At 22.3% G+C, this 13,215-nt stretch overlaps 2 protein-coding genes across 4 annotated transcripts in view; both read left to right on the plus strand.

Moving 5' to 3' along the window:
* Positions 1-57: 57 nt before the first annotated feature.
* Positions 58-912, plus strand: LOC122717695 (39S ribosomal protein L55, mitochondrial). The gene is made up of 2 exons (XM_043941994.1): positions 58-199; positions 485-912. Exons 1-2 carry the CDS (start codon positions 156-158, stop codon positions 804-806), a joined length of 366 nt encoding a protein of 121 aa, XP_043797929.1. The 5' UTR covers positions 58-155; the 3' UTR covers positions 807-912.
* Positions 913-3,479: 2,567 nt separating this feature from the next.
* Positions 3,480-13,215, plus strand: part of LOC122717736 — a 34,248-nt gene continuing 24,512 nt past the window's right edge. Inside the window, exons 1-2 of one of the 3 annotated variants that reach the window (XM_043942099.1) lie at positions 3,480-3,716; positions 3,892-4,548. In XM_043942099.1, the coding sequence (XP_043798034.1) occupies positions 4,494-4,548 (55 nt within the window). In that variant the 5' untranslated portion in view covers positions 3,480-3,716; positions 3,892-4,493. Of the gene's footprint in view, positions 3,717-3,846; positions 4,549-9,320; positions 9,444-13,215 lie in introns of those variants that run through there. The other 2 variants (XM_043942098.1, XM_043942100.1) reach the window with 2 other exon arrangements.

Consider the following 13,215-nt stretch of genomic DNA (forward strand, 5'->3'; position numbering starts at 1 on the left):
TCAATAAAACTATCCATTTCACGCGCTTTGATTAAACGATATATGAACTAATAAAACCGCCAAGTTTTTACAATTAAAATAAATATCGATATTTCGATATTCGATTTTATGATACAGAGCCATCTATTGGTCACATAAAATGATACGTTCAGGTTATGCATGTATTGTACGAAGTTATTGATATTAATCCAAGAAAGAGGTAAGTCTAGTTTATTTTTAATTATGTAAATTTATAAAATATTATTATTAAATATTAAATAGAAAATGTAATATTAATGAATATTAATTTTGGTAATTATGATTCAAAAATGAATTTTAATCTTAATGTTGAATATAACCTCTTTTTATAGTTGTTCAATAATGCATATATTTGAATTATAAATTTTATTTATTATATCAATTTCTTAATACCAATTTTATTGATATTATAGTGATAGAAAAAATATATATTTAGTAATTCTTTAAATGTATATTCATATTTCAGAATGAATATATTTTCAATTCTACAACCAATGCAGAAAATATTATCACTTCATAGAAATCTTAATTGTTGGACAGCAGCAATAACAAAAAAGCATAGAAAACTATATTTAAATACTTTTCCAGTGTACCTTGTTTTACCAGATGGTAGTAGTATTAACATTGAGTATGAAGAACCAAGAAAAATAATTACTCTTCCTCTTAATCTTAATACTCTTTCTCAAGAAGAACGTCAAAGTAGATTGGAGAAACGTAAAAAAATAGTTAAGGTAAAGATAATTGAGGAATACCAAGATGAATTTGATGAAACTCAATTTTACAAATAATATATTGCATTATATCATTTAAAATATTATACTTTCATATATAAAATAAATTATTCAATTTTTTATGTTTTTTTAATTGTGAATAAATATAAATCTTAAACTAATCTTAAAATAATCTTGTTATAAGTGAACATATGTATACATAAGTGTTATTTAAAATAAAATGATAAGTATATTTAAAATCAATTATGTATTATATTTCTGTTTATTAATAATATGAAAAGAATATAAATATATGTAATAAATAATTTCAATGCATTAAATATAGCAAAAATAATTTCTGAAATAACTTTATTTTATTTGATAATGTGATAATAATATGATCTATTAACATTTTTTATAACATTGATTTAATATACATCCCACATATATAAAAGCTATTATAAATAATACATCCCACACATATAAAAACTATTATAAATATGATACAATTATCAATAGAACAGTGAAAGTAACTTATAGTCTTTTTTATAAACATTCAAATTCAATAAATATCTCAATCAATTTTTTTTTTTTTTTGCTTACATGTATTAAAACAATAGAAAAAAATTAAAGATATCAAAAAAATTATCCTATGCATTCACTATTCATAAAAACAAAAATTCAAATTAATTCATGAAATTATTGCATTGATTATTATTTTTGATTTGTTTTTTATCTTTACTAAATATTATTATGAGGTATTTAGTAAATTTTCTCTAGGTATTGTATCTAAATGTACATGTCTAATTTTGCTAACATTATGTTAATTATAAGTCATTATAAAAAAAAAGATCATAAATGTACCTTCTAGTAATACAAAAATGAAAATAAAATTTATAAATGTCATATCTCATTATTTAAAAAAATAAACAAAAATTATTAAGATTATTTATCATATTTTCTTAAAAATTAATTGTTGCTTTAAATTAATTTTGTTTTGAATGAGTTTGTTTTTAATGAAACAAAGATACTACAAATATAAAAAAAAAAATTATTTTTGTTACAATTTTGATATAAAGATACGAAATATAAATAAATATAAATAAAAATAAAAAAAAAAAGAATTTTGAAAGATATAATAGAAGTGATAAAACAAGTGAAAAAACAATTTGGTGCCTTTATTGCATCAATCTCAATTAATGATTATTTGCCAAATTGAGCTATTATTTATCATGGGAAAGAAGAGTCCAAGAGTTCACTTTCATTTTCTATACAATGATATAATATTTAATAATGCGCAGTTCGTATGTCATTGTGCGGATGCTTTCGATACTAGTGAAACTCCTCTATTGCGACAACCTAAGAAATTTAGCAGTTTTTATTAGGCAACGATATACAGTAACCATAAGGTGCTAGAACGCATTAAGAATTAAATAACAACGGTTTGCTGCACATCTAATAATTTCACGCGACAGGAAAATAAAATTACTTCTAAAAATATTCGAACAATGATATATTTTATATCTTTTTTATTATAAAATAACTATAACTATTTATCATAAAAATTTTGTAATTTTTGCAATATATTAAATTATAGCATATAAATATTAGAAAATAGAAAATTTTTGATGTATAAACAGTTGTTTAAATATTTAAAAATAAATAAAAAAAAAAAAATTTTATAAAAATTTTTTTATAAAAGATCCATTTAAGATGAATATTGAGATGAATATGAGATAAATTATGTGAAATTTTAAATTAAATGAATTTATTATTAAAATTTTATTATTATTAAAAAAGCTATTTTTTATTTTTTATTAAACAATTTTTCATTTTTTTTTTTATTTGATACTAGAACTATCAAATATAAGTTTCAGATTTTTTTATTTTATAATTATTGAAAAGGTATAGATTTTTTAAAAAAACTAATGTTTTATTTTATTGAAATAAAAATAGCTATTAAAATAATTATATAATTTATCTATTTTCATTATATTAGCTTAATTCTAATTATATAAAAAATATTTAACATTAGAAACCTATATCTCTAGAATTAATTATTGTTTTTTTTTATGGTTTATTTATTTTATGGTTTTTTATTTTTTTTATTATGCAAAGAATCATTTTTTTTAAATAAAATTTAAAATAATTTTATTTTAATAATAAAAATAATATATGATTATTTATGTTATTTTTTTTTAATTTGATTAAATACTTTAATAAATTTAAAATGCATTTTCCTTCGATCTTATAAATTAATCGCTGATTTGAATTAACTATCTGAATTAACTATCTATTTTTAACAATAATTATACATCATTTTCTTAAACAAAAGTTTTTCTTTTGTTTTGGAATATAGTCTTTCTCAAAAGTTTTCCTCTTTGTAGAAACAGAATTCTATTATTTAATATACAAAATTATTTTATTTTAAAATTAATAATATAAAAATGAAATAACATACTTGAAAAACAAAATCTATCTGAGTTTCGCGAACATCCCAAAGCAAATAATAAAAAAGCTCTTTGAATGTTCGTTGAAGCGATCAACTACGGAAAGCAAAGTTGTCATCGATGTCATCTTGATTAAATTGCGATGGAGGAAATGGTTGAACCATCGGTAGACATGGCGAATAAACACGTTTATAGCAGGTAAAGAGCCACGGTACACCATGGTGGGAGTCAGTTCTGTTATAGTAGGCCACGAGGTAGCAGCTCTGGTGTTCCTGCAGGTGTAGACTACCGATTGCACGAACTCTCTCTTAGTTTCTGCTGGCGCTTCAAGCCTCTCGTCTTGATGAACTGCGCCTTTCCGCGAAAACTCGAGATCGCTTCGAAAGCTCCGCGAGAACTCGATTGGACAATGAAAACGTGAAATTCGTGCAGTATCGTGCGATATATCGATAATCGAACGAGCCATTCGATACCTAGACAATTAATAATTTTATCGATTTCCATGCATCAGTTGTGTTCATCGAAAGATTAGCCGGTTGTATATTTGGTTATATTATTAATTCTGATTTTTAAATAGTGAACTATTAATATGGAACGATATTATACTTATCGAGTGTTCATTGATCGATAATGCTATTGAATCTTATTGTTAAGTGTTTGATTTATAGGCGATCGATAAATCATCGAGACAATATTTTTAAGTGGAATTGCAGAATACATGAGCTGTGTACTTGATTTTTGGTCGCCTGAGCGTTTAAAAGAACGTCGAGCCTTTAGAAGGAGAAAGCAGAAGAAATTGAACAGTTCAGCAGCTGAAAAAAATACCATCTTTCCTTGACAGTCATTGTTCGCCGAATTCAATAATTTTTTATTTTTTATATTACGAATAATTTTTCACGAAAAGAAAATTTTTTTAAATTAATGTTGCAATAAAAAATATTGAAAAATTATAATGAAATGTGAATCAAGTCGTAAAGGACAAAATAGAATATTTTTTTAATAATTAAGAAAAGGAAATCGATAGAAAGAAACGTAGAAGTATATTGATCGAGCGAATCACGACAGCTTCGATCGATCGTTTATTTTTTTTATTCGTACGTCAAACTTTTAACAATTTCGCCATTGTTTTTAATAATTTTTCGTTGGATATTGAAGCTGTCGAGAGTATGAAAGAACATTGGTCTTTATGAGTTTCAAAGTTTTTTGATGCAATCACAGTGAAACACGTGCTTTATTTGGATTTTTCAATTGGTATGTGGACGATGGACTTTTGAAAGAAAAAATCAAGCATTTCCTGCTGATCTACGAACGTGAGATGTTTAGCAAACTCCTATTGAGTTTTTGGATACTCAAATGCATCAGCCTTTATGGTATGTTTTTTAATTATTTTTAATATTTTTCAACTATAAATAATTAAATATAAAAATATAATTTTTAAATCAGATTTAATTCTTTAATATTTATATAACTGTATGAAACATATATTTACTTATATAATATTGATAAATTATATTGATATAAATAATTGATATAATAATTGATATATAATTGATATAAATAATGATATAAATATTGATATAAAAATCATATAAAAATAGTACTAACAATAATAATATTAATATTTAATTATTATTTATTTAAATACAACAATAAATTTTTTAATAATTACGAAATTTGATATCAATTCTTGGATCTAATTAATATTTAAATGTTATAATATAGTTTTTTATAACTATTATACATGTTTTAACATAAATTAGATAATTTTTGAATCCACAGCGATAATAAAAATAAATAATAATAATATATTAAATAATAATAATATAAATAAAAATAAATAATATTAATATTAATATTTACAGATTTTTTAATTTTTTTTTATTTTTAAATTAAAATAATTTTAATTTAAAAAAAATAAATATACACATATGTCAATAGCTATAAAAGTATTAATAATATTTAAAATTTATCATAGAAATTAAGTAAACACTTAACATTTAAGTGACTTACTTTTATTATTAACCATTTTTACATTCTCTCAACGTACGAATTTGTAAATTCCGTTGTACGAACCGTTAACGAATCGGGGACAATTATTTAATCATGTAATAGGACGCTGAGGTCACCAATGGTGATGTTTTAAATTTTAAACATGTTTCTTAACAGGCGTCTGATCATTAACATCACTTTTCACTTGTTTCGTTGAGCGAGATCCAATAAAAATTTTTATTCAAATCGAATTACATTTGTAATTCGTATCGCCAATTTATACAAGTAAAAATATCTCTTTTAACATTTTAATAAAAAAAAAAAAAATTTATTATTGAAATTATTGTTTATGAAAAAAATCTCTATAACTTATAAAATTTATATAATAGCTCGTAATTAAAAAAAATCGAAATGAAAAGAATCGCAATATTCTCGATTCATGATCGATTTCAATCGATAATCGATCGCGTGAAAATGATCCGGTGATCCGCGTCAGAGATAAAAATTAGCAGGTAGGAATTTCACGGGCGGATCGCGTCACGATGCGGTTATTTCAGAGTCAGTGAAAGCGACTCTTGTCACGGCACTGATATTATATACACGCATCGCGCAAGTTTCATTCGAGTTGTCTGAAAAAAAGTCGCGCCACAAAATTCGCGATTAAATTTCCCTGTTTCGATTATTTACGAACATTTGCCGCGTTAAATATGCGAAAGTGGTCTTCCATTTTTCGATGAATTTTTTTAAAAATTTTTACCATGGAACAAGATCTCTCTTTATTGATTAATGATCGATTTTCCAGATTTTATAATATCCAACAGATTGGATATTATAAAAATAAATTCTTATTTAAATAATAATATAATCCAAATGATAATAAATATAAACAATAAAATTCAGACTTATTGCTTGATTTCATTATGAAAATATAAAAATCTTTATCCGTGTGAAATTTCTATTTTCTAAAATCACTTTTCTTTTATTTGTATATAACAATGCAAATGTATTCATAGTTTTTCATTTATGAACTTCCAGATCTGAAATAAAATCTATTATTTCTCGTATTGAAATTTTTATTATTTCTTATTTTTTATTATTCAAAATAATGAAATTATTAGATACTAATTATTATATTATATTATTATTATAATTTATATTTTTTTTCATATAATATGATTTTCAATTTGTATTAATTCTTTTATAACATGATAATTTTTCAATATGAATATACAATATGAATTTCAATAGTACACTTTTTTTTTCTTATAATATTGAATTAAATTTACAGAATTAAGTAAAACTATAATTTCTTTTTTTGATATGATAAATAAAATTTATTTTTTAAAAATTTTTTTCCTGGATTTTTTCTAACTTCCATATTATATGAGGATTATAGATTTATAATTTATTTTGGATTTTAGGATTTCTTCGCAAATAGTTTTTATTTTTATATAAATTTATTTTATTTAAAGTAATTATTTTTAATTATTTAAATAAAAAATGTTCAATCCTTTCTAATATATTCTAATATACCACTTATTTATTCTAGCGTATCTTACATATAAATTTTTAAGATGAAATTTGTTATCATTATCAATCTATTATCTTATGAACAAAATTAACATCAATGTAATTTTATTATTACAATGAGTTCAATGAATTAAAGAACAGAGAACCAACAGATATTTTGTGTAATTAGCATGTTAAATTTCTTATTGTTAGTTTATATATATAGTTATATATATTTAATACTCGACAATTGTAGTATACTTCAATTATAGTCGAAAAGACGAAAAATGTTTTTATTATTAACTTCGATAACATAATCAATCATATTTACGTACATATTTAACATAAGAACACGTGATATACATACATATGGATGTGTATAAATACTATGTCATAATCATAAAATAATCTTGTTACTTATCTTTTATTTAAAGCAAATATTTAATTCTAGTCATCCTCTGATTTTTAAATAAACATACAAAAAAATCTGTTTTATTTAAAAAAAATATATAAAAAATTTCATATATAAAGAATAAATTAAGATAAATAAGATAATAATTATATAATAATTATAATCAATAAAATAAGCATAATTTTCTTTAAAATTTCATTTGTATTCATTTACAATTAATTATCAGACTCTCACTATGATATATTAAAGAACTTTAAGAAATAAGGAATTATCAATAATATCGAAAGCAAGGAAGAAATTTCATAAGGAAAATCTCACGCCCTCGTAAGACCTCTTTCATTAATCGCTTTCTTTTATAATTAATTCGGTTTGTTTTCACGCAGAATCCACTCTACATATCAAAACAATGAAAATGATCCGAGCGAATTTTAATTCGCAAACGCTTTCTTTTTCGGTAACAACCTACTTTCAAAGTGTGCAAAAGCGGTCTCTTTGCTTGACGTATATTTCGGGTACAAAATAGTCACAATTGTCTTCGTTCATTCTCGATTCTCGACGACTCACACCATTTCAAATTGTGTTCCTAGGCCTATTGTAAATTTAATTTCTCTAATGCAACCGTCACGTCGTTTCCTCTTGACTCGACGAGAATCAGGTTTGTCAACTGACTCATGCCGGATCTGACCTTTTTTTCGAATTTTGCGATTAAATGCTTTCTTTCATATATTTAATTTCTCTTCGTGAAATCTTAGAATTTTTCTTAGTTAAAATGATTAGTAATTGTTAAACAATTTGGAAGATATTTGAAATTCGAAGTTTTTGTTTGTTATTCTAATTTGTTTTAATTTTAAATTTATATAAGGCACACAAAGTTTTCTAATTTTACTTAAAAATTAAAAAAAAATATATGTATATATATTTAATCTTAATATCTAATGCATCATAAACATTGATAAAACATAAATATTTAATTTTTTTATTTTAATTTATTTTTTTTTTTAAATTAATAATTTGCAATTTTGTTATGAAATTAAAAAATTAGGTTAGAATTAAAAAATTTTTCGAATTCAAAACGGAATATTGAAATATTAATTTCAGATTAACGATAAAATTAAAAAAAATTGATATAAAAAAAAGAAATAATTCCAAATATAATTTTTTTCGAGAAGAAAAATCATACATGTTAAAATGGTGATCTGCAGTTCGATTCGGTTCATAAATCATCGAATTTCGTGACCCAGTCTTCTATTGATGACGTCAAAACGATTCAACAGTAGGTCATCAGGATATTGGGACATCTGAGTGTGATTTAAAAGTTTTCTAAGATAGAAAATTGAGTATATTATACAAATTAGATTTAATGATTAATAGATTTCAGAAAATTAATGAACAGATTTAACATTTTTTAATCTTATTTTTATATATTGAAGATTGTTATTAAATTGAAAATTAGAAGAAAGATTAATCATTAACGAAATTTCATTCATTAATTAAATTATTAAAAATCAAACAAAATAATATAATTATTATTTGAAAATTACTAAGAGTACAAAATAAATGTTATATTACAAAGATTTTTACATAATCTTATTGTTATTCTGATGAAATCTCAATTGAAATTCAGACAATTAAGCATCATTAAAATTTTCTTCATATAAGTGGATTTTTTATGTAAACAGAATTCCACTATAATTACAATTTTTAGAACTTTTTAGAAAAAATATATTAAAAATATTTTTTATAATTTTCAATTTATTAAATATTACATCAAAAAATCACATAAACAAAATATTTCATTATAATTATAATTCTAACTTATAATTGTATATTTCCTTAATTCTAGAATAAAAGAAAAACAATGATAAAGAAAAGAAATATTAATATTTCTAAAATTTCCTTTCAAAATTTAATCTTTAATTTCTTAAAAAAAAAAAAACAATTACACATATTTCTTAAAAAAAAAAAAAATTACAAATTATTTTATCTTATTACTTAAAATTAGAAAACACTTTCATGCAATATTCAGAATAATAAATAGCAAGTTAATTGCTTAGCCATCGAGGTGCAAAGTAATTTTGAAATACCGTTCCACAATCAGCATAAATGACAAACCGTTTCCTCCTTCCGTTGTTGCGCGTCGGCTGCATAATTGCACGTTCCGTTCTGTCGGTGATTTTGGTGTCATCGTAGTCAACGGGGCGGAAATACCAGAAATGTTGCAACACAGATATACAGGAAGTGAAGAAAGGGGGAAAAGGAAAAACCTAAGAATGGTTCGATTCTGATTACACGGTGAAGGAGGACGGAACGTGAGAAGTCGTTGATGAATTCACGCGAGACGGAACTGACTACGCGGTAATTTTATTCCCTAAGGCTCCTAACCTAACTTCTTCTCGAAATCAATGGTAGATCTATCATTCATCGCGTAACGAGATCAAAATTACATCAGTTAAGCGGTTAAAGTGTCAAGTAAAAACTGAACATTCCTAGAAAATAAAGGAAATTCTTTTTTGCGGTTTTGTAAAGGAAGTAGATTTTACTTGAGGAAAATAGATGAGGTTTTTTGAATAGATAAATGGTTATATGAAGAAGTAATATTTATAATACGTGGAAAGAGACAAAAATGAATATTATATATTTTATAAAATATTAATTTTTTTTAATATTGATGTAAGTGTGTAAAATATGATATATTAGAAATGCCAATGTTTTTCACTATTGCAATAAAAAATCAAAATTTAGATATTGAAAAATTAGATTTGAATAAAAACAATAATCAATTATCTCTAATCATTGAATAAGTATTTATTTAAAATAATTATAGTTTATATTCTTGAATATGTATTCTGAGATGCTATCTAAAAATAATTCATTTTTTATAAATTTCTCCTATTATGTAGATATAATAAATATTTATATTTGAAAATTATAATTTTTAGTTTTTTTATAATAAATTTAGTTCTTTTTGACTGATTATCTAAAAAATTTGTTGTTCAATTAGTTAAAATAATTGATGTTCTACTTTCATTTGTATTCACAACATAGTTTATGTTTTTTTCAATTTCCAATACATATATAATATAAATATATAAAAGTAAAATTTTTTAATGAAATTTCTCCAAGAAGTAGTATTTATTATAATTTAGATATTAAAAAGAAATAATATTTACAAATGTATAATATTTACAAATATGTAGTTTATGGAAATATTTTAACTTTCTAATTCATATTTTATTTTATTTTAAATTTTCTCTATCTCTAATTTACTATAATAGCGAAATATTAACCAAGGTAATCTTTAATATTATATTTAATATCATATCTGTTGTGCGTAAATTTTTCCTAGAAATGGTTTTGTAATTTTATTTTGTGAAATATTACCAAGGTCTATAGGCAATATATATTTATTTTTTAATTAAAGATCGTAAGTTTACACAAAAGAAAAACTATTTCTTTCTTCTGAAAGAATATATAGTTATTCCTTTATAAAAAAAGAATATTTTATTTTCAATATTATTAATATTATATTATATTATATTTATTATTTTTTTTTATAAGATAAAATAATTTTAATTTTATACAATATTATTATATTGTAAAATATTTTTATATTTGGGCATTTTTGAAAATCTAGAGACCAAAATAGATTTAAAAATTGATTGAGACTATTTATTAAATTACAAGCAATTTAAATTTGCATTAGATGAAGCGAAACATGGATAAGACTACAGTTTAACAGAAGATCGAATTGCTTTATCTAAAAACTTAAATGCTTTCAATTTTAATCAACTTTTTTATATATTAATATTTATATTTGTTTTAATTTTTAGATCTTTCAAAAATTCTTTACTGTGAATATATAACATATTATATATCAAATATATAATATATAATAATAAATATAATATAATAATTATATTACATAAAATTGAAATATTTTTCTTTAAGATTGTTTTATATAAATATGAATTCAAAAAGACGAGCGATCTTCTTAATTAATATGATAATGTATTGTGGATCGTGATTGTATCATGATCATTGCGTGACTATAAGATAGTGTTGATTGAATTCTGACAGGAAAAGGACGGAAGTAATTTAAAACTACACGTCAATTGTTGTGTAATTTAACTTATATCTCATTTCAAACGTTTCCTTTAATTATTTCATCTTCTTTAAATACATATGTGATGTTTCATATTATCAAAATCCAATCAATCATCCAATCAATCATTATTCCATAGCAATTACGATTCAATCATTGCGAAATGATGAAATTTATATCATGAGGAAACAATTGGATATCATTTTTCGATCCAAATTAACATACTTCTGTACGAGAAATCGAAAAACAAATATTGATCAGATACAAATTTAAAAAGCAGATGAATTATTTATAATGAAATATAAAATGTAGAATGTTTCTACAAATTTTTTTATTTTTTATTATTGTTTGGATTTATAGAGTTTTGAATAAAGTTTTGAATATAAATATTTAAAATGTAGATTCAAATATATTCCATTGATTTTCTAATGAATTTAGTCGAAGAATTGAAGGTTAGAAAATATTAGGTTAGAATATTTTGAAATTTTCTCTTGATTTTCTCAATTTTAATAAATTCTACAATTTTATAATTTGATTTAGATTTCTTAAAGATTTTAAAAGATTTATCTGTATTGCTGTTCTTGTACTTATTATCATGTCTTTATATTAAAATCATTTATAAAACAAAATCTTTCGTTGCGTAAAAAGTGAAATTTCTTTTTTCCAAATCTTATGTGCGAATAAAATAAATTAAAATAATTCTCTTATTTATTTAAGTATGAAAATTCTTCTTTTATAAATAATTTTAATTAATACGCAAAAACACAGAAATAGATATATAACCTATATTTCTACTCAATACTATCGCTCAAATATCCAGTAACAGCTCTAGTTCCAATGCGTGTAGGTAGATGTCGAGAATTTCTATAGTCGAAGTTAACAGATACTTTCTCCGGCAAACGTCGTTCATTTCCTTTTTCCACTCTCCTCATGAATCCTTGCGATTAACCGATAGCATGAAGTAAGCGGTCAATTGGCCTGATCTTCGATCATTTATCTCGATTTAGTATTCGAAAGATTTTTAAGATTGTTTCTAGAAAGTATCTCGAAATAATCGATTCCTCGAGGAAGTGCGATATTCGTTAATACCGTTGAGTGAAGATAGAGAAGAAAGAAAAAAAAAAAAATATTTTTAAAATAAGTAGTATACTTTCACTAATCGTGAATCACTTTCAAGTAAATATCTCGGATGTTTTTGACCGGACAGTTTCGAATGTTATTTCGAGAAGACACCTAAGTGTTAAAGAGAGAAGTTACTCTCGAAAGCGTAATACTTAAACCGCACCCTCTTCCAATTATCGCGTACCGCATCTGTTGAAAATTTAATTTTCACATTTTTTTACTACCTCCGCCAACTTTCTCTCTATTTATTACCATTTCATTTTCCGTCATTGGACCTTGACTATTGAACATATATATTGCATATATATATTTATGTCTTGATCAATTATTTCTATAGTTTATAGTTATATCTTATATGACAAATATTTTTAACTTTCTTCTTAATATTGAGTTGTTAAATACTTGATCTTTAAAAGATTTCATTTTTTTGATAATTTTAATGCAACATAAAAAAATATATTATCTTATTTAGAATTATTTTATTTTATTTTTCATATTGAACTTTCTTCTAGTTTATTAATTTAAAATTGCTGTAACAAATATTAATATTATTATAAATATTAATATTAATAAATAATTTATTTATTTTGATAAATATTAAAGAAATTTAATTTTCTATTATTATGTAATAGAACTATCAAAGCAATTAAATTGATTAGTTTCGGATTTTTTATTTTATTTTTTTTTTTATGCAATTATTAAAAATGATATAAAATTAATATTATATTTACGTAAATTAAATGATTAAAGTAATAATAACTGTTAAACTAATAAATTAAATTATTTTAGATAAAAAATAAGTTATTGTAATTAATTAATATTTATTTAAATAGAAAATAATTACACTTTTAATATTATAATTAAAAGAAAATTATTATATAACTGAGATGTATTAAAGTATAT

Source organism: Apis laboriosa, unplaced genomic scaffold (genome assembly GCF_014066325.1).
Source record: "Apis laboriosa isolate Shangri-la unplaced genomic scaffold, ASM1406632v1 scaffold56_cov145, whole genome shotgun sequence".
Lineage (NCBI taxonomy): Eukaryota > Metazoa > Arthropoda > Insecta > Hymenoptera > Apidae > Apis > Apis laboriosa.